Source organism: Mustelus asterias, chromosome 16, assembly GCF_964213995.1.
Source record: "Mustelus asterias chromosome 16, sMusAst1.hap1.1, whole genome shotgun sequence".
In the NCBI taxonomy this organism is placed as follows: Eukaryota; Metazoa; Chordata; class Chondrichthyes; order Carcharhiniformes; family Triakidae; genus Mustelus; species Mustelus asterias.
Window position 1 is genome coordinate 52,939,517 of NC_135816.1, and position 21,684 is coordinate 52,961,200.

The following is a 21,684-nucleotide window of genomic DNA, read 5'->3' on the forward strand; positions in this document are numbered from 1 at the left end:
ATCCGTTGTCGCAGCGTCTGCATAGTTTGCATAGTCTGCATTGGTACATTGGGGAAACTATGCAGACGCTGCGACAACGGATGAATGAACACCGCTCGACAATCACCAGGCAAGACTGTTCTCTTCCTGTTGGGGAGCACTTCAGCGGTCACGGGCATTCGGCCTCTGATATTCGGGTAAGCGTTCTCCAAGGCGGCCTTCGCGACACACGACAGCGCAGAGTCGCTGAGCAGAAACTGATAGCCAAGTTCCGCACACACGAGGACAGCCTCAACCGGGATATTGGGTTCATGTCACACTATTTGTAACTCCCACAGTTGCATGGACCTGCAGAGTTTCACTGGCTGTCTTGTCTGGAGACAATACACATCTTTTTAGCCTGTCTTGATGCTCTCTCCACTCACATTGTTTTGTTTCTTAAAGACTTGATTAGTTGTAAGTATTCGCATTCCAACCATTATTCATGTAGATTGAGTCTGTGTCTTTATAAGCTCTGTTTGTGAACAGAATTCCCACTCACCTGAAGAAGGGGCTAAGAGCTCCGAAAGCTTGTGTGGCTTTTGCTACCAAATAAACCTGTTGGACTTTAACCTGGTGTTGTTAAACTTCTTACTGAATTCCCCATAAGTCAGGCAGCAACTTTGGGGATGCCTCACAGACTGGTTAAGTTTCAGGCACAGCCCTTGACAAAAAGGTTTTAACTAGTTCATTCTCTCCACACACGATGCCTGGTTTACTGAAAGAGCAGCTCTGTTAGTTATTCATCCTGTCAGACAGCAGGATTATTGTATGTGGATGAATTGAAAATACTGTTATCCGGAAACCCTAGTCAGCTGGCAAACAATTACATCACCTTCCAGAATTTTTAGGTTGGTCCTTGGCATCGAAATAAAGTTCCAATTTTTCCGAGCACTGAAATCGTCCGAGACGAAAGTTGCTTTTAACTGTCAAGAGGGAAAAATACTACAGATACTGGAAGTTTGAAATAAAAACAGAAATTTCTGGAAGCACTCAACCCGAAGGGAGTACCCGCAGAAAAAGAAAAAAATTGTTGGGTTAATGTTTCAACAAAGCAGAAATTTTAATCGAACCTCTTTCCTCTCTCCACAGAATTTTCTGGCCTTCCTTCAGTCACTATGTGACTGAAGATCCAAAACAATGATAGTGTTACAATGTTGGTGCAAGGCTGTGTTGGTTTGATAGCAGTCACGAGCTGCATAAACAGCCCAGTGATTGGTAAACAAAGAATAATACATAGCTGGGTGTCAATTCCAAACAGGGTATTTGATACATCACTGCAAAAATACAAAACACAGAAGTGATTTTCCAAGTTTACGCTATAAGCAGGTTGCCTCACCCTCCGGATCTATTCAAAGGCAAAGTACCAACCCTCTTTCTAATTATGAAATTAAGTGAGAGGAGATGATGGCCTAGTGGTACTATCATTAGACTATTAATCCAGAAACTCAGCTAATGTTCTGGGGAACTAGGTTCAAATCCCGCCCTGGCAGATGGTGGAATTGAATTCAATTTTTTTTAAAATCTGGAATTAAGAATCTACTGAAGACCATGAAACCATTGCCAATTGTCAGGAAAAACCCATCTGGTTCACTAATATCTTTTAGGTAAGGATATCTTCTGTCCTTACCTGGTCTGGTCTACACGCAACTCCAGACCCACAGCAACGTGGTTGACTTTCAATGGCCCTCCAAAAGCAACTAGGGATGGGCAATAAGTGCTAGCCAGCCAGCAACGCCCACGTCCCATGAATGAATAAAAAAAGCTGTACAGCCGATGGGCAAGACCACATAAACAGGCTATTTAAATTGGAGCGTTGCCACAAATTGATAGAAACATAAAGGATAAAGATGACTCTGTAATCCAATACTCAGAGCAGTTTAACATCACTTTAACTGTAAGATATGTCACTGAAAAGCATGCACTGGTATATATAACATTTGGTGGAGTTGTTGATTCCATATTGTCAAATTATTTATTATTCTTGCTGATGGCATGGTGTCATGCTGACGGCACTGGATAACAGGCTCCTCAAATGAATTCACATAATTGGGAGAGAGGTGATATTGTACAACATTCATTGAACTGCAGTCGTAGTGAATTCATGTCACTGCTGTCACAGATTAACACACCTGGCTGACAACCACTGTCCTACTCCAGGACTTGATGGCAAGGAAGATGCACTCATAACACCAACAAACAGGTTGGGTATCAACCCGCAAGCCCTCCAACACAGGCCAATGGCTGAAGGTAAGATCAGGAGAGACTCCAGGTCAGCCATGTGATGGAAAGAAAGTTGGAGCCAGTAACCACCACTATCCATTGCTCCAGATTACCAGATGAGTGTAAAAGTGCAGGTTGCCAGAGCAACTCACACTCCCTGAGTGATCTGTAACACAGCACCATCACTGAAAATAACATCACAAACACAAATCAGGAAAGTTTACAACATACCTGATTGTGAATAACGTAACTCACTAGAGCTGCAAATGTGAATAAATCTTATTTATTAGTCACAAGTAGGCTTACATTAACACTGCAATGAAGTTACTGTGAAAATCCTCTAGTCGCCACACTCCGGCGCCTGTTCAGGTACACTGAAGGAGAATTTAGAATGGCCAATGCATCTAACCAGCAAGTCTTTTTGACTGTGGGGGGAAACCAGAGCATCCGGAGGAAACCGACGTAGATACAGGGAGAATGTGCAAACTCCACACAGATAGTGAGCCGGGAATTGAACCCAGGTCCCAGGCGCTGTGAGGCAGCAGTACTAACCACTGTGCCACTGTGCTGCCCCAACGACTAGGTTGGTAATTTCTGTAAGCCATCTATTCAACAGGCTGAAATTTGAAATTTCAACGGTCAATATTTTCTCCCTTAGTATTTTGCTGGCCTCTTCATAGTTTATTAGCACAGTCATTGTAGAAGACAATGAAATGATATACATTATAACACCGTGTGAAGTCCCTGAATTAAAACAAAACCCAAGGAAATATTGGAGGGAATATTTTACTTTTGAGGTTATTCTCCCCCATCAATTTCCTCCCCATTGGGTTTTATGGCATGTCATTGTTGGCTGGATGGTCTGATAATTAATAAATGTTAAAGTTATCTATTTTTTAACGGAACTAATATAATTTATCTCCATACCTAGAGAAAGATAAGTTGTAAATTTCCAGATTTCTTCAACAGTTTTAAAGGTGAGAACAAAGAGATCCTTTTCTGCATGTATGGATACCAATCTTGCTGACAATTCCTGAAAAAATCAAAAAAATATATAATTTAAAAGCCAGGTGCAATTAGGGAACAATTGCTCAGTGCAAGCTCTACAATTCCATATTCTTTCCTAAGGAAAGCAGTAATTAGATAGTAAAACACAAGTCGGATTTTCCTATGGAGATTTTGATTTGGTTTGATTTATTATTGTCACATGTATTAACATAAAGTGAAAAGTATTGTTTTTTGTGCGCTATACAGACAAAACATAACATTCATAGAGAAGGAAACGAGAGAGTGCAGAATGTAGTGTTACAGTCATAGCTAGGGTGTAGAGAAAGATCAACTTAATTGTAAGGCAAGTCCATTCAAAAGTCTGACAGCAGCAGGGACGAAGCTGTTCTCGAGTTGGTTGGTACGTGACCTCAGACTTTTGTATCTTTTTCCCGAAGGAAGAAGGTGGAAGAGAGAATGTCCAGGGTACGTGGGATCCTTAATTATGCTGACTGCTTTGTCGAGGCAGAGGGAAGTGTAGGTAGAGTCAATGGATGGGAGGCTGGTTTGCATTATGGATTGGGCTACATTCACAACCTTTTGTAGTTCCTTGCGGTCTTGGGCAGAGCAGGAGACATACTAAGCTGTGACACAGCCAGAAAGAATGCTTTCTATAGTGCATCTGTAAAAGTTGGTCAGAGTCGTAGCTGACATGCCAAATTTCCTGGAGTCAGGAAATCTATGTCCTGGAGAAGCTCACCAAATCGACTTCTGTTTCGAGTAAGCAGGCATGGGCTGGAGATGGACCCACTGACTCCAATGGCAGGCCTAAGGCAGCAACGGAGGCAGGTGGATGATAAGGCCGGCAGGTTAGAAGGCCTGCCACTGGTTACTGCAACATTGGCCCGGTCTATTATTGGTTTATTAGGCCCTCTAGCCCTCATCCCTCGACCCGCTTCCTCCACTTCACCGCCCCTCCAAATCCATGCCCTCTTCATGCAACTCTTATTTCCCATGACCCCATGCCCCCTCATAATTCCAATGCTCCCTACATGCTCCCTTTATCCCCCTCATACATCCCATGTCCCAACCATGTCTACTCACCCAGTATTTGCTAGGTACATAAGCAATGAACCATGAAATAACCCAGCAAGTCTTTGTAATGTTCATGAAATAAAAATGAAACAGCCATTCAAAAATCCCTTGAAAAATGTTGTCCATCTTACCTTCTCATAAATCAATCAAACACAACCAGTGAAATTCCTATACGGGAAACCATTAATATTTGCAAAATAAATAAACAGGCATTGAATCAAGGAAGATCAATTTATTACAGGGTAATAAAGTTGTCAATCAAACAAAGCAAGCAGTTCATTTACAACTGTGCAAACTGACTCCTGCCAGGCTGAGTCCATTTGCCCAGCCAAGCATTCATAGTGAGGCCATCTGAAAACTTTATCAACAGAAGCAGACTGAACAGAAGGCCAGACATCTGTTTTGCTAGATAGTCTTGGTTGAGCTTTAATAATGACAAATGCACTCAGCTCAGCAGGGATCTGTTATTCAGTTACAAAGGCGAGTGCTAGATTTGTGCTATCGACATCTTTATTACCTTGTGATAACCTGATCTTTCTTTGAAGAGTTTATTTGGACTGATTAAGAGGTGTGATGTGGATTGCAGGTTTTCCACAATGGGACTTTCACTACCTCTGACTGACAGTTTTATGAGAAGTTAAGAGGGACAATATTTTTCAAAGGGAATGTTGAATGCCTGATTTCTTTTAGAAACATAGAAACCCTACAGTGCAGAAGCAGGCCATTCGGCCCATCGCGTCTGCACCGACCACAATCCCACCCAGTCCCTACCCCCACATATTTACCCGCTAATCCCTCTAACCTACGCATCTCAGAATTCTAAGGGGCAATTTTTAACCTGGCCAATCAACCTAACCCGCACATCTTTGGACTGTGGGAGGAAACCGGAGCACCTGGAGGAAACCCACGCAGACACGAGGAGAATGTGCAAACTCCACACAGACAGTGACCCGAGCCAGGAATCGAACCTGGGACCCTGGAGCTGTGCAGCAGCAGTGCTAACCACTGTGCTACCGTGCCGCCCTTTTCCTGATTCTTGACTCAAGGTTATGGTTCCATTGTGGTTCCCCAACTGAGCTAACCTTCCAAAAACATGTCCATGACTAAGACCATCCATTTCCACCTCAATAACATCACCTTCTTTTCTCTCAGCTTATCTGCTGCTGAAATCTTCATCCTTGCATTTGTTACATCTAAACTTGACAATTCCAATGTGCAGTTGGCTGGCCTCCAACATTCTACCCTCTGTAAATTTATCATCCAATGCGCTGCTGTTCCTGTCCTAACTAGTCCCTGTTGCTTGCTGACCTACATTGGTTCTCGCTCATGCAGTGCCTCGATTTTAAAATTCTAATTTTTGTTTTCAAATCCCTCCAGGGTCCTGCCCTCCCTATCTCTGTGATCGCCTCCAGTCCCTAACCCTCCAAGGTATCTGCACTGGCAACCTAAGCATCCCAATTTTAATTGCTCCACCAGTGGTTGCAGTCCTTCAGCTATTTAACCTCTAAACTCTGCAATTTTCCTCCCTAAACCTCTCTGTCTCACATCTCTTTCCTCCTTCAATATGCTCATTAATATATCTCTTTGAGCAAGCTTTTGATCGTCATCCCTAATACTTTTCCATAGTTCGCCTTAAAATTTAGTTTTATAATGTTCCTGTGAGCTATATTGGGGCATTCTATTCTATTGAAGGTGCTAAATAAATACAAGCCTTTGTTATAGTTATAGTGCCATTTACACTATTTATCTAAAGAGTTTGGCTGAAGTTACAGAACAATATTATGAAAACGCTGCAAAAAGTCCAAACTTGTGTTTTAATCAAAAGTGATCTCAAGTTACGAAGATCAGTTTGGAAAAAGTTACATTTAATTTCGACAATCAGAACCAAAAGGAGGCACAACCAGAAAGAAAAAAGAAAATGGTGGTGTAATGGTGATGTTGCTGGGTTGTAATTCAGAAAACATTGCTCTTGGGATACGGGTTCAAATCCCACTATGGCAACTGGTGGAGTTTCAATTCAATTAATAAAATCTGGAATATAAAACTAGTCTCAATAATGGTGACAGCTATCAAAAAATGTTGTAGAAACCCATCTGGTTCACCAATGTTCTTTCGGGAAGGAAATCTGCCATCCTTACCTGGCCTGCATGTGACTACAGACCCACAACAATGTGGTTAACTCTTAACTGCCTCTGAAATGGCATAGCAAGCTACTCAGTTCAAAGGCAACAAATTGCAACAAACAATGCCCAATTTGCAGAAAATAATTTAAAAAGCACCATTGTGATATCTGTTCTTTTGACAAATACCAACTCCTTATATTTACGTATTGTCTATAATGGAGAAAAATATCCTGAAGCACTTTACAGAAATGTGAAAATACTGAAGCAGAGGAAATATTAGGAGAGGTAATGAAAAACTTGATCAAAAGGTTGGGTTTTGAGGAAAGCCTCAATAAAGTAGAATGAGGTAGAGGGTAAATTTCCATGTGTGGGTCTAGGGCTATTGAAGGCACAGCGCCACCCCCAACACCCACAGTGGGAGTAGAAAGGATGGAAGAGGGGCTTCTTAAAAGACTATTTACTCCTGAATGGAGAATTTAGGTGTTGGGCATTCTCTGCTGCTGGCCAATGTTACAGGGATAAGGAAGCATTAGGCAATGGAGGGATTTAAACACAAGGACCAGAAATTTGAAACACTGAGAATCAGGAACCAACAGGTCTCAGGAAGCTCAATACCATCCAGGACAAAGCAACCCACTTGATTGGAACCCTATCCACCACCTTTAACATTCACTCCCTCCATCACTACACACATTGGTATCAGTGTGGCATTAGTGTGTACCATCTACAAGATGCACTGCAGCAACTTATCAGTACTCTTTCGACAGCACCTTCCAAACTCACAACTTCTTTCAGTTAGAAGGACAAGGGCAGCAGATGCACGGGAACGCCACTACCTGCAAGTTCCCCTCCGAGCCACACAACATCTTGACTTGGAACTATAATCGCGGTTCCCTTACTGTCACTGGGCCAAATTCCTGGAAGTCCTTTCCTAACAGCACTGTGGGTGTATCTACACCACAAGGAATGCAGTGGTTCAAGAAGGTGGCTCAACATCACATTCTCAGGGGCTATTAGGCATGGGCAATAAATATTGGTCTAACCAGTGACGACCACACCCCGCTAAAAAATAAAAAGCATAGGCAAGCGAGGCCAATGGCAATGGGCAAGCAGGATTGATATGGGTTACGATAGGGGCAGAGTTTTCAATGAGCTGAGTTTAAGAAGTTTGAAGGATGGGAAACTAACTGTGAGCAAAATAGAGTAATCAAGTAATCAAGTAATCAAGAGGCGATAAAAGCTTGGATGCATGTTTCAACACAAATGAGCTGAGGTTAGGGTAGAGATGGATGATGTTATGAACCTGCAATCAGGTGCTCTTTATAATATTGAGGATTGTGAAGTCAGAAGATCAGTACAGGGTCACGTAGATTGAGGACGCTTTGAACAACCTGGGTCAACCGGAGACAGTGGTTTGAAAGGAGATGGAGTAGGTAACATGCTGCAGAAACTAGGGAAGGGACCAATGTTAATGACTTCAGTCTTCCCTGTATTTTGCTGAAGGGACTTGTGACTCACCCAACAATGGGTGTGCGACAACACAAACAGAACAAACGAACAAAGAACACAGAAAAGTACAGAACGGAAACAGGCCCTTCGACCCTCCAAGCCTGTGCTGATCCAGACGCCCTAACTAAACTAAAAAAAGACCTTCTGCCCTTACTTGGCCTCTATTCATGTAGCCATCCAGATGCCTCTTAAATGTTGCTAATGTGCTTGCTTCCACCACCAGGGAATTGAAGATAATGCACTACGTAAAGATAAGCCATTGCTGAAGACATTCTAGCTACGATTGAATAGTAAGAGCAAGAGCAGTGCCTCAGAGCAGGGGACCATAGTGGAAACACTGGAGGAGATTCTGTGATTGACCATGCCGAAGGCTGGAGTGAGTTTAAGGAGGGATTATATAGCATCGTCACAGTCACAGATAAAGTTGATAGAGCCATCTTGGTGCTATTGGAGAGACAAAAACTTGGTTGGAGAAATTCAAACAAATTTCACAGACAGGAAAGTAACTTACATTAAACAGTGTTACAATGTCTTTGTTTTCACCCTCTAGAATGCACAACCTCTTTCTTGCATTCTCCTGAAGCTTATGATCAAGAACTCCAGATTTTTGCCTGGTAACACAATACGATAATGTCACACCTGAAAAAAAAAGCACAGTTCATTCAGTATAGTTTGGCTTTCCCAACACTGCTCTATGAGTTATACTGATGAAGTACCTCAATTTTAACAAAATAAGTTCAATTCTTTTAAATACTATGGATGTGTGCAACGAATTATTGCTCTTTCATTTACATTATGGACTTCCATTGGACTGCAGAAATTCAGGAAGGCGGTTCAGCACCACCTTCTTGAGAACAATTGAGGTACAAAACAGACGATCACGTCCCAAAATGAATTTTAAAAATATTCATTTTGGTATGTAACTTGCTTTTCTATTTTGAACAGCCTCGCACACAGCTTACTCCACTGGAGGTGAGAGTGCTCTTCATTGTTCATGATTCACTGATGCTGATTCGAGACCCCTGAACATGTAGGTCAAAGAGAAATTATAACTTATTGAATTAGTGCAAGGAAAGAAATCTCTCACCATTAAGTGTGGACAGAAATATTCATTAAACAAGGGGCAGAAATTAACAGAAAGCATTAAAGGCTGATCAAATTCCCATCAACTAATTAAAAGCACACTTAGCTGAATCACACTTTACTTAACATTGAGGTTAGCCTTATTATGTATTCATAATTGAGTCTGTTGGCCTGAGCTTGAGGGAAAAAGAGTGGAATACAGCTATTTAAAGGGATTGCTTGAGTACTGCTGGCCAGACTATGGCTGTCTAATGGTGTTATGTGTGTGTATGACTTCTATAAGATTCCTCTTGTTCTTCATTCTCTGTCTATGATGATATAATACCTTAAATAAAATTCTATTTCTTTTTAGGGCTCCCTGCAACTGGGTAGCTTTAACAATGTAAGAGGACATTGAGTTTCAGATGTTGTTTTGGAACTTACTTCAGTTCCAAAGGAAGTGGTAAACAGAATAAAGGACGTGGAGCAGGTGAGAAAACAGATTAATTGGATAGGATTGCCTTACTTTGGCAAACTTCCTGAGACTGTGGTTGGGATTTTCCCGGGGACCGGATAATGCCAGCCATAGTCTCAAGAAGATTGCCAAAGTAAGGCTTGCCAGTATTTCGACAGACATATGCATGGGCAAATTATGCGTGCAAGAACAAGTTTCCTCTTCCTTGACTGAAGTTCTATGCAAAGCACTTCCCAGAAACTACTCTTTCAAAACTTCACATACGTATCATTGCATCAATTGAAACTGTTGTATTATGACATAAAAGGTGACCTCATAAGCAAACCTTCATGACAAACTACCAAAACGGTGCACTGTACACTTATTTTGGGAAGTTGGCACATAAAATGGGCATTTGGCTTTCACTTTCCATTTGCTCTTTAAACTTCCACCACTTGAACAGTACTGCTGTCATGTTTTGGTATTTTGAGTATTCTCTTCACATGGAAATATTTGGAGATTGAGTTATGTTTTAACACAACATGAATTATACAAAAAACTGTGGATGCTGGGTCGATTGAAGTGTCATTAAGTAAGATTGGTACCAAGGTGGTAAAATACAGTTCTGGTAAAGATTAGCTTTGATCTAATTAATCAGTGGAATATGCTCAAATGAACAAAGAACAAAGAATAGTACATCACAGGAACAGGCCCATTAGGCCTCCAAGCCTGCGCCGATCATGATGCCTGCCTAAACTAAAGCTATATGCACTTACGGAGTCTGTATCGTTCCATTCCCATCCTATTCACGTATTCATCGAGAAGCCCCTTAAATGCCACCGTCGTACCTGCTCCCACCACCTCCCTGGGCAGCACATTGTGGTTAGGAAGTTATGCAGGAGCACTTAACTGAACTACTATGAAACATGTGGAAACTTTCAGAGGCATCTGCAAGTGCCACCCCAGTTACTGAAAGCATAATCAGTGTCAGTTATCAATACTAAGAGTGTACTATGTAGTACCCGGCCTAAACATACTCGAGGGTGAAAGGGAAAAAGTCATTCCACCGATTTCTATTGCTTTCATAATTGCCTGAAGGTCTTTGATAATCTGCTTTATGACTTTTGCTATAATAGTGTTTAAATTGGGATATCTTGTGTAATTAAGAGTGTTTTGCTCCGCCCTTAGCTGCACTGAGGCTCCTACTCTATTATTGCTAAGTCTCTCTGGATGGTAACACTTTGCTGAATGCAGCATGCGACAATAATATTGGAGACACTGCCAGTGAAACAGACTGAGTTGCGATATAAGAGAATCTGTTTAGTGCAGTTTATAGTACCTTTGGGAAATTCTAGTTCCACAGTTGATCCCAGAGAATGTTCTTCACAATCTGTGTTCAGGTCCAATGACTGCGATTCAGACTGATGCTCCCATTTACCTAAAATGATTCTCAGTATTAACTTGTTAATATATATTACTTTATCATTTATTACATACCCTAAATATAAGGTTACGTTCTGAGCCTGAGGTTTTGAGGCAATATTCAACTACCACATTTTTCATTTCATCTTTCCTTCCATAACAGCACTCTGAAGACTGAACAAAATGCCCTCCTGAAGAAAAACAGACTTTCATTTATATAGCACTTTTCACGACCACCAGATGTCTCAAAGCAATTAAGTACTTTTGAAATGTAATCAATGTTCTCAGTGAGGAAACACAGCAGGCAATTTGCACAAAGCAAGCTCCAACTAACAGCAATCTGATAATAACCAGATAATCTGTTTTTGTGACGCGACATGAGGGACAAATACAAGTCCGTACACCGATGATGGCTCCCCTGCTCTGTTTCCAAATAGCGCCATGGGATCTTTTAGCATTCACCCAGACAGGCAAATGGGCACTGATTTAACACGTCCTTTCAGAAACATTCCTTCGGCACTGCATTGGGAAGGCTGGCCATCATAATCTTCCAAACAGCACATGAATAAAATAAAGCATCATTCATCACAAATGTAGCAAAACATGTAATTTTGGCTGGGACTTTAGCATCGCACCCACAATGATACCTGCTGCTGGTGGGACCAGAAATTATTGACCTTTATCACTAACATAACAGCTTAAAAATGAACTCTCCATTCAGATTTAATATTTTCCAATATCATATTACTTGCTGAACATATAAGGGTTAAGTTTAAAGTTTATTTATTAGTGTCATAAGTAGGCTTACATTAACACTACAATTACGATACTGTAAAAATCCCCGAGTTGTCACACGCCGGTGCCTGTTGGGGTACACTGAGGGAGAATTTAACATGGCCAATGCACCTAACCAGCACATCTTTCGGACTGTGGGAAGAAACCGGAGCACCTGGAGGAGACCCACGCAGACATGGGGACAACGTGCAGACTCCACACAGGCAGTGACACAAGTTGGGATCAAACCTGGATCCCTGACGCTGTGAGGTAGCAGTGCTAACCATCGTGCCCCACTTTTCCTTTCCAGTGCGCCTGAGAAATGCTTTGGTCCCATGTATGCAGCAAAAGAAAATGGCACCCTAAGGCCAGGAGGACATTTTTTTTGTCCTTATGTGTTCCCATGGACCTTGATGTGAAGGGGGTAATTGCTTATGTCCACAAGAGGCAATGCAGTGGCAGGGGAGCGCAAGGCCCTGCAGCTTAGCTCTTTCCAGTTGGAGGATATATGAGTGGAAAAGGCAAAAAATATTAAAGAACCAAAGAAATTAAGTCCCTTTTTCTCTCAAGGACAGCCAGAAAGAGATAGAAAAGCAAAACTCTGCCAATGCTGGAAACCTGAATGAAGAACGAAATAAAAAAACTGGAAAAACTCAGTAGGTCAGGCAGCATCTGTGGAGAGAAACAGAATGAACGTTTCAGGTCAATGATTTTTCGTCAGAACTGAAGAAAGATGGAAATGTAAGTTTTTAAGTCAGTGGAAGTGGGGAGGGGGCAAGAGGAACACGAGAAGGACTACGATAAAGTTACATGTTTTGCCACATTTGTGATGAATGATGTTTTATTTTATTAATGATGAATGATGTTTTATTTTATTAATATGCTGTTCAGAAGATTATGATGGCCAGCCTTCCCAATGCAGTGCTCAAAGGAGGTATTAAACCAAGGCCCCATTTGCCTGTTTGGGCGGATGGTAATCCTGCAGGGGCAATGCAAAAAAAAAAGGTTTCAGGATATAACAGCCAAAGAGAATGCTAATAAAGGAACAAAGGTTGTGTCCACATGAGGCGTGAATATATCTTTCTTTAATCCTTCAAGTTGCATTTAGAAAGAAGTGGAACCTACAGGCTACCCAGATGACAGAAGTCAGACAGCCCTGATACATCACTGCTCAAGTTTTATTGCAATGGCTGCATTTCTCCAACAGCTTTCCATTGCAAGGTACTACCAAAGAATAAATGCTTGGATGCATTTGGCCTCAGTTATTAATCTGAAGCTGCAATCAGGAGCAAATTCATGTGGAGTCCAGCAGAGTGAACTTTGTATCCATTCCACTTGGCCCATGCAAGGGAGAAAAAGGCAGTGAAATTAGGCCATTATTATTCAGATTTTAAATCTTGCGAATAATATTTAGTAAGTTTGTTCATAATTTGCAAGTTCTAGATATTTTAGGACTTAATAGCAAAGTAATCAGTGGTCAGGATTTTTAAATGATGTAATTAGATGAGAAATTTAGTTCAACTATGCACTAAACTCATGACGTTAGCAGTTTCATTTTATACCATCACATTTCCAAGACTCGGTGTGGTGTCTTCACCTTTGTCAAAAACACAAACTTCTTTGGTAAAAGGAATTTTCAAGGATGGCCAAAAGTCATTGATCACCAATTAGAGCTGCTGTAACCAATGTTTCAAAATTAATTTGTATATTTCTTATGATATTTAGAAGGTTAGAAATGCACCCAGCAATTGGGTAATGGAACTTGTACACAGGTTTTCTTATCTATTATTACCTATTGCCATTTTATCTCCATGTGTCGATTCTGCATCTGATTCAACAGACTGCCTCTGCAGATCGGACCAGTAACCCGAAGAGTTAAGAGATACAAAAGGGGATTGTTTCCCTGTAAGGAGATAAAATGAGTGAGAGTTAAAAGGTATTTATAGCAGAGACTATAGACCATTGAAGAGGTAGAACACAAATCTTAGAATTATAGAATCCCTTGAGTGTGGAAAGAGGCCATTCAGCCCATCTGCACCAACTCCCCGACAAAGCATCTCGCCCGGGCCCACCCTCACAAACCCACATATTTACCCTGCCAATCCTCCTAACCTGCACATCTTTGGATTGTGGGAAGAAACTGGAGCACCTGGTGGAAGCCCACGCAGACACAGGGAGAACATGCAAACTCCACACAGACAGTCATCCAAGGTCCTGTGAGGCAGCTGTGCCAAGCATGCCAGCCACTCGTATGTGTGAGTTTTATGTCTGATTTCACATACAGTAAGTTCTGAATTCCAATTAAAATAACTGTTTTAGGACATAGAAATAGAATCAACCATGTTATCATAGAATTATTGAATCCTACAGTGCAGAAGGAGGCCATTCAGCCCACTGAGTCTGCACCGACCACAATGCCACCCAAGCCCTATCCCCATAACCCCATGCATTTACTCTAGCTAGTCCTCCCAGACACTGAGGGTCAATTTAGCATAGCCAATCCACCCAACCCGCACATCTTTGAACTGTGGAAGGAAACCGGAGCATCCAGAAGAAACCTACGCAGACATGGGGAGAACGTGCAGGTTCCATACAGACAGTGACCCAAGCTGGGAATCGAACTGGGTCCCTGGCGCTGTGAAGCTGCAGTGCTAACCATTTTGCCACTGAGCCGCCGTCATTGGTTGTTATTATCATGTACTCTGATTGCCGGTGAAAAAGGCATTAGCAGAAGCTTAAGGTAGAATATAAACTCAGCATTTTGAAATGGGAATTTCCCCCTTCAGCTTTTTTCCATTCATTCTAAGGTCACAAGCAGCTCTTAAGCGTCTTTCTTCATTTGCAAGCCTAAACATAACTATTTTGGATGTTTTTCTACCGTAAAAAATTACACTCTGCTGTGGGGCAAGAACAGACAACAGTATGTATTGTATTTGTCTGGAGATGACTGGCTCCACAAGTCATCTCAGCTGGCACTCTGGTTGACAACAGAGTGTTCATTATTCCTGTGCAAAGTCTGAAACTGTGGTTGTTAGGTCAGATGGGTGAATTTTAAGTCTCATAAAAGGGACTGGCTTGTTTGGGTAAACGGCCTTTTCCCTTTTCATAAATACAAATTTCTCACAGTGAATCTCAGCTCTCAGTTCCTGGATGAAGGACAGCATTTTATGCAAATCCAACACCTTGAAATATCGCAACATACCTATTTCGCAAAGTCACATGAACTGTTGCAACAATTATACTAATCAATCTGCAACTGTAAACTGGATGCTATATCATCTTTCCTGGTAAGTGTTAGTCTATTTAAGTAATGTAGAAAAGAGGGGCTTCAGATTCCGAGCGTGGTGGAACCAGTTCAGGAGCAAGAGGGACCCATACAACTCAGATAGGGTGCTCTCGAACAGGGAGGTAACAATGTCCTCACAGACAGATTAATTCGTGCAGAGAGGGAGGGTTTAAACTAAAATGGTGGGGAAGGGGCACAAAGATGTGGGAATGCAGAAGAGAGACAAGAAGCAGAGACAACTAGGAGCGGTAATTGGCAACATAAAAAAGAATAGTGTAAAAGGGCAAAAGTTCAATGGAGCAAAAATGCAAAAAAAAACAACATGGTATGCAAATACATGTGTTTTCATATGAGGGTTGTTAGAAATAGAGTTGAGAAGTTGTAAGCGCAAGAAATAATTTTTTAATCAATTTGCTTCTAGCTCAGAGAAAGGAAGCAGAGCTGCAGAAAATGTAGGAGCAGGAACTAGAGAATATCCAGGTAATAGTGATAATATAATGAGGTATTCAATAGGTATGGAAGGAAACAAGGAAAAATCAATAGTGAAAATACTGCAAAGGCTATGGGTCCTGACAATATTCCGCAAACAGTAATGAAGACCTGTGCTACAGAAGTTGCCACGCCCTGAGCCAAGCTATTCCAGTACAGCTACAACACTGACATCTACCCAGCAATTGGAAAATTGTCCAGGTAGGTGCTGCACAGAAAAAGTAGGACAAATCCAAACCGGCCAATTACCACCCCATCAATCTACTCTGGATCATCAGTAAAGTGATTGGAAGGAGTCTTCAACAGTTTTACTGAGCAGCTCTTGCTTAGCAATAATTTGTTCACTGATGCTTAGTTTGGGTTCTGCCAGGGCCACTCAGCTCCTGACCTCATTACAGCCTTGGTTCAAACATGGACAAAAGAGCTGAACTCCAGAGGTGAAGTGAGAGTGACTTCCCTTGACACCAAGGCAGCATTTGACCAATTATGTCATCAAAATTGGAATCACTGGGAATCAGGAAGATGGTTGTGGAGGTTGGAGGTCAATCATCTCAGTTCCTGAACATCACTGCAGAGTTCCCTGGGTAGTGTCCTCAGTAAGAAGTCTCACAACACCAGGCTGAAGTCCAACAGGTTTATTTGGTAGCAAAAGCCACTGGCTTTCGGAGCGCTGCTCCTTTGTCAGGTAAGTTACCTGACGAAGGAGCAGTGCTCCGAAAGCTAGTGGCTTTTGCTACCAAATAAACCTGTTGGACTTTAACCTGGTGTTGTGAGACTTCTTACTGTGTTTATCCCTGTCCAACGCCGGCATCTCCACATCATAGTGTCCTCAGCCCACCCACTTTCAGCTGCTTCATCAATTACCTTCCTTCCATCATAACGTCAGAACTGGGGATGTTCGCTGATGACTGCACAACATTCAGCACTATTTGTGACTTCTCAGATATTGAGGCAGTCCATGTCCAAGTGCAGCAAGTCATGTACAATATCAAAGCTTGGACTGACTAGTGGCAAATAACATTTGCACGACAGAAATGCCAAGCAACAACCATCTCCAACAATAGAGAATCTAACTATCACTCTGTGGTGAACCATCGTTGGTTCCCACTGGATAGTACTGAGCCTGGGGCTGGCCAGTACTACAAGGATGTACATATGTTACTGTTGGGTTGTGCTATTGTTGCTGTTGGGGTTAGGGTGGGGTTGTTACACCTTTGTACTGTAGTGTTGTGGCACATCCCAGTCGGGCTCCGCCTCCTGGGAGAGGTATAAGAGTCCCTGCTCTGGCCGGGATCCCTCAGTCTGGGATAGTGTATATAAGTTCTGGTAGCTTCATTACAGTAAATAAAAGCCTTTCATTTACTGAGCTTCAGGCCTCGTGTTTGAGTAGCGCATCAATTTTATTTACTGTCGTTAAACTCTCGTCGAAGAGAAAAAAAAAAGAGAGAATGGAGCAAATTCTGAAGCCGGAACGCCTTACGCTAGATCCACGTGCGGTGGGCGCTTCTAACACCTTCGACCACTGGCTGAAGTGTTTCGAAGACTACCTGGCAGCCTCCGCAGCGGTCACCACAGATGATGACAGACTCCGGGTCCTCCATGCGAGGGTAAGCGACACTGTCTACCTCGTGATCCGTGCGGCCACCGATTATACCAAGACCCTCAAGCTTCTGAAGAAGCGCTATATCAAACCACCCAATGAGATACACGCTCGTTACCTCCTAGCCACTCGACGACGGCAGTCTGGCGAAACGATGGAGGAATATGCGAACGAGCTTCTACAGCTAGCCAGGGGCTGTAACTGCAAAGCTGTGTCGGCTGAGCAGAGCATGTACGACCTCGCCCGAGATGCGTTTGTGGCCGGGGTCGGATCGTCGTACATTCGACTTATACTGTTGGAGAAGGGTAACCTTAACCTTACCCAGGCCATCGAGCTAGCAGAGATGCTCGAGACGGCCTCCAAAAGCTTAGTATTATATCTGGAGGACCATGTGGAGACAACGTGGCAGGAGCAGTCGCCAATCCCTCCTCGTCCCTCGGGTTCGAAATGCTGCGTAATGGCGTGCTCACACTCGGACCAGACGACGGCAGCAGCCCCGGGCGGCCCGCGGTGCTATTTCTGTGGGGGAGCGAAGCATACTCGGCAACGGTGTCCCGCTAAAGCTGTGTTGTGCACCGCATGCGGCAAAAAAGGGCACTATTCAAAAGTGTGCCGATCTAATCCCAGGAACGGCAGTGCGGCCTGCGATTCTTCAGAGCTCGGGTCTTCGTCGTCGAAGTCATCGCGGGGTTCGTCCACGTGCGAGACCAGGACGACGCCATTACGGTCGACGGAGTCGGAGGAGTATGACCACCAGGGGTCGCTGAGTTTGGCGCCCTCACCCACGTGTGACTCATGGGAGCGGCCATGTTGGTCGACACTGACCACGAACGACCAGCAGGGGTCCTCCTCATCGATTTCAGCTGCCTGCAGTGGCGCTCATGAACCAACGGTGGCGTCGATCATCCTGGACCAGGCCAAGCCTCATAGACTTGACAAATCTATGATGAATATCCAGGTAAATGACCACGTGATTTATTGTCTGTTTGACAGCGGGAGCACTGAGAGCTTTATCCACCCAGACACTGTGAAGCGGTGTGGACTCCAGATTCAACCTGCCAAACAGACAATCTCTATGGCATCAAGGTCCCGGTCTGTTGCTGTGCTAGGGAGTTGCTTGGTAACCTTGAAGGTGCAAGGCACAGTTTACGAGCGTTTCAAGCTCCTCGTGTTGCCGTATCTTTGCGCACCAATACTACTCGGACTAAACTTCATGGTCCACTTGAGGAGTGTAATCCTACAGTACGGTGGGCCACTCCCTTCACTGGCAGTGGGAAAACAGCAGCAGCCTCCAAATTGCCTGTAGCCTCTCGACGCTGAAGATCACCACACCCTCCTTGTTCCAGAATCTTGTGCCAGGCTGCAAGCCCATCACGACTAAAAGTAGGCGTTACAGCGCTGAGGATCGGATCTTCATTATATCTGAGGTTCAGCAGCTCCTCAAAGAAAGGATCATACAACCCAGTGCTAGTCCGTGGAGGGCGCAGGTCGTGGTGGTCAAGAGCGGGAACAAACCCCGGATGGTCATTGATTACAGTCAGACCATTAACCGATATACGCAGCTGGATGCGTATCCCCTCCCGCGCATATCTGATATGGTCAATCAGATTGCGCAGTACCGTGTGTTCTCCACCATAGACCTCAAGTCTGCCTACCACCAACTCCCCATTCGCCCAGAGGACCGACAATACACGGCTTTTGAGGCGGATGGTCGCTTGTATCACTTTCTCAGGGTTCCCTTCGGTGTCACCAATGGGGTCTCGGTCTTCCAGCGTGCTATGGACCGAATGGTGGACCAGAACGGGCTGCGGGCCACCTTCCCGTAGCTGGATAATGTCACCATCTGCAGCCATGACCAGCAGGACCACGACACGAATCTCCTGAACTTCCTACGCTCTGCATCTCGCCTGAACTTGACCTACAACAGGGAGAAGTGTGTGTTTCGTACGTGCCGTTTAGCCATCCTAGGATACGTGGTGGAAAACGGGGTCATTGGCCCTGATCCAGACCGTATGCGCCCCCTTTCTGAACTTCCCTTACCTGCTAGTGCAAAAGCACTGAGAAGATGCTTAGGCTTCTTCTCTCATTATGCGCAGTGGGTTCCCAATTACGCGGACAAAGCCCGTCCGCTCATTAAGTCCACGACTTTTCCCTTAACGCCAGAGGCCCGATTGGCCTTCGATAAATTGAAAGCCGACATCGCGAAAGCTACGATGCACGCGGTAGACGAGTCCATCCCCTTTCAGGTGGAGAGCGATGCATCTGATTTCGCCCTGGCCGCCACACTTAACCAGGCGGGCAGGCCCGTCGCATTTTTTTCCCGCACCCTCCAAAGCCCCGAAATTCAGCATTCAGCGGTGGAAAAGGAGGCCCAGGCCATTGTGGAGGCAGTCAGGCACTGGCGCCATTAATTGGCAGGAAAACGGTTCACCCTGATCACGGACCAGCGGTCCGTGGCGTTCATGTTTAACAACACGCAGAGGGGCAAGATCAAGAATGACAAGATCTTGCGGTGGAGAATTGAACTCTCCACCTATAACTACGACATCATGTACTGTCCAGGGAAACTCAATGAGCCCTCGGATGCCCTCTCGCGTGGAACCTGCGCTAGTATACAGGAGAACCGTTTGCACGCCCTCCATAATGACCTGTGCCATCCTGGGGTCACTCGGCTCTACCACTTTATAAAAGCCCGCAACCTGCCTTACTCGGTGGAGGACATCAGGTCAGTAACAAGGAGCTGTCGGGTTTGCGCGGAATGCAAACCGCACTTTTACCGACCTGACCGGGCACATTTAGTCAAGGCCACTCGTCCCTTCGAGAGACTGAGTGTCGATTTTAAGGGCCCCCTTCCCTCAACAGATCGGAATGTGTACTTCCTCAATATCATTGACGAGTACTCTCGGTTACCTTTTGTTGTTCCCTGCTCTGATACATCCGCTGCCACAGTTATCAATGCATTCCGTGATCTCTTTACCCTGTTCGGGTACCCCGGCTACATCCATAGCGACAGGGGCTCGTCGTTCATGAGCGATGACTTGAGGCAATTCCTGCTCTCATACGGGAGTGCCTCTAGTAGGACCACGAGCTACAACCCTAGGGGTAATGGACAGGTTGAACGCGAGAATGCTACTGTCTGGAAGGCTGTCTTACTGGCGTTGAAGTCAAAAGGTCTTCCAGTCTCCCGTTGGCAAGAGGTGCTCCCTGATGCGCTCCATTCTATTCGCTCCCTCCTGTGTACGGCAACCAATGCTACTCCCCACGAGAGGCTGTTCTCATTCCCTCGGAAGTCTTCCTTGGGGACCTCATTACCGTCTTGGTTGACGTACTCAGGACCCGTCCTCCTGCGGTGACATGTAAGGGCCCGCAAGTCCAACCCGTTGGTCGAACAGGTCCATCTCCTCCACGCCAACCCTCAGTATGCCTATGTGGCATACCCTGACGGGCGAGAGGACACGGTCTCGATCCGAGACCTGGCACCAGCAGGGGACGTAGCAACCCCTGTCGCTCCCATACCCCCTGTTACAAACCCTTTATCTCTTGTTTCTTCCCCGGACACGGCGCGGGCAGCATCGGGACCATTGCTTAACCATTTTACTCCCATGTACAGCTTGCCTGAGCCCAGAAGATGGTCGCCACCGCAGGGCGTGTCAGGATCCCATGGACTACCGTCACCTCAGGGTCAACCAGCCTGTGAGTCCGTGGAAGAACAGCTGGACGCCGCCTTGGGGAGAATGCCACCGCAAGTGCCTACTCCGGTGTCACCGCCGGTATTGAGGAGGTCACAACAACGGTGCGGTCCCCCTGACCGTCTGAACTTATAGACTGCTGACACTTTATTCTGTTTTTTTGTACCCCGCCGGCCTTTTGTTCTCAAAGGAGGGGTGAATGTGGTGAACCATCGTTGGTTCCCACTGGATAGTACTGAGCCAGGGGCTGGCCAGTACTACAAGGATGTACATATGTTACTGTTGGGTTGTGCTATTGTTGCTGTTGGGGTTAGGGTGGGGTTGTTACACCTTTGTACTGTAGTGTTGTGGCACATCCCAGTCGGGCTCCGCCTCCTGGGAGAGGTATAAGAGTCCCCGCTCTGGCTGGGACCCCTTCAGTCTGGGATAGTGTATATAAGTTCTGGCAGCTTCATTACAGTAAATAAAAGCCTTTCATTTACTGAGCTTCAGGCCTCGTGTTTGAGTAGCGCATCACACCCCTTGACATTCAATGGCATTACCATCACTGAATCTCCCCACTATCAACATCCTGGGGGTTGACCAGAAACACAACTGGACCAGCATATAATTACTGTGGCTATAAGAGCAGGTCAGAGGCTAGGAATCCTGCAGCGAGTAACTCACCTCCTGACTCCCCAAAGTCTGACCACAATCTACAAGACACAAGTCAGGAATGTGATGGAAAATTCTCCACTTGACTGAATGAGTGCAGCTCCAACAACACTCAGAGGTTTGACACCATCCAAGATAAAGCAGCCCAGCTAATTGACACCCTATCGACAAACATTCAATACCTCCACAACCAACACAGTAGCAGCTGTGTGTACCATCTACAAGACGCACTGCAGAAACTCACTAAGGTTCCTTAGACAACACCATCCAAATATATGACCACTACTATCTAGGAGAAG

General features: G+C 44.5%; 1 protein-coding gene across 2 annotated transcripts in view; it reads right to left on the reverse strand.

Moving 5' to 3' along the window:
* The window catches only part of sh3tc2 (SH3 domain and tetratricopeptide repeats 2), a 94,626-nt gene that overhangs the window by 44,796 nt on the left and 28,146 nt on the right, over window positions 1-21,684 (reverse strand). For both annotated transcript variants that reach the window (XM_078231123.1, XM_078231124.1), the window contains 4 exons: window positions 13,460-13,570; window positions 10,811-10,909; window positions 8,467-8,594; window positions 3,169-3,274 (listed from right to left, as the gene is read on the reverse strand). In XM_078231123.1, coding sequence (XP_078087249.1) covers window positions 3,169-3,274; window positions 8,467-8,594; window positions 10,811-10,909; window positions 13,460-13,570 — 444 coding nt within the window. The remainder of the gene's footprint in view (window positions 1-3,168; window positions 3,275-8,466; window positions 8,595-10,810; window positions 10,910-13,459; window positions 13,571-21,684) is intronic.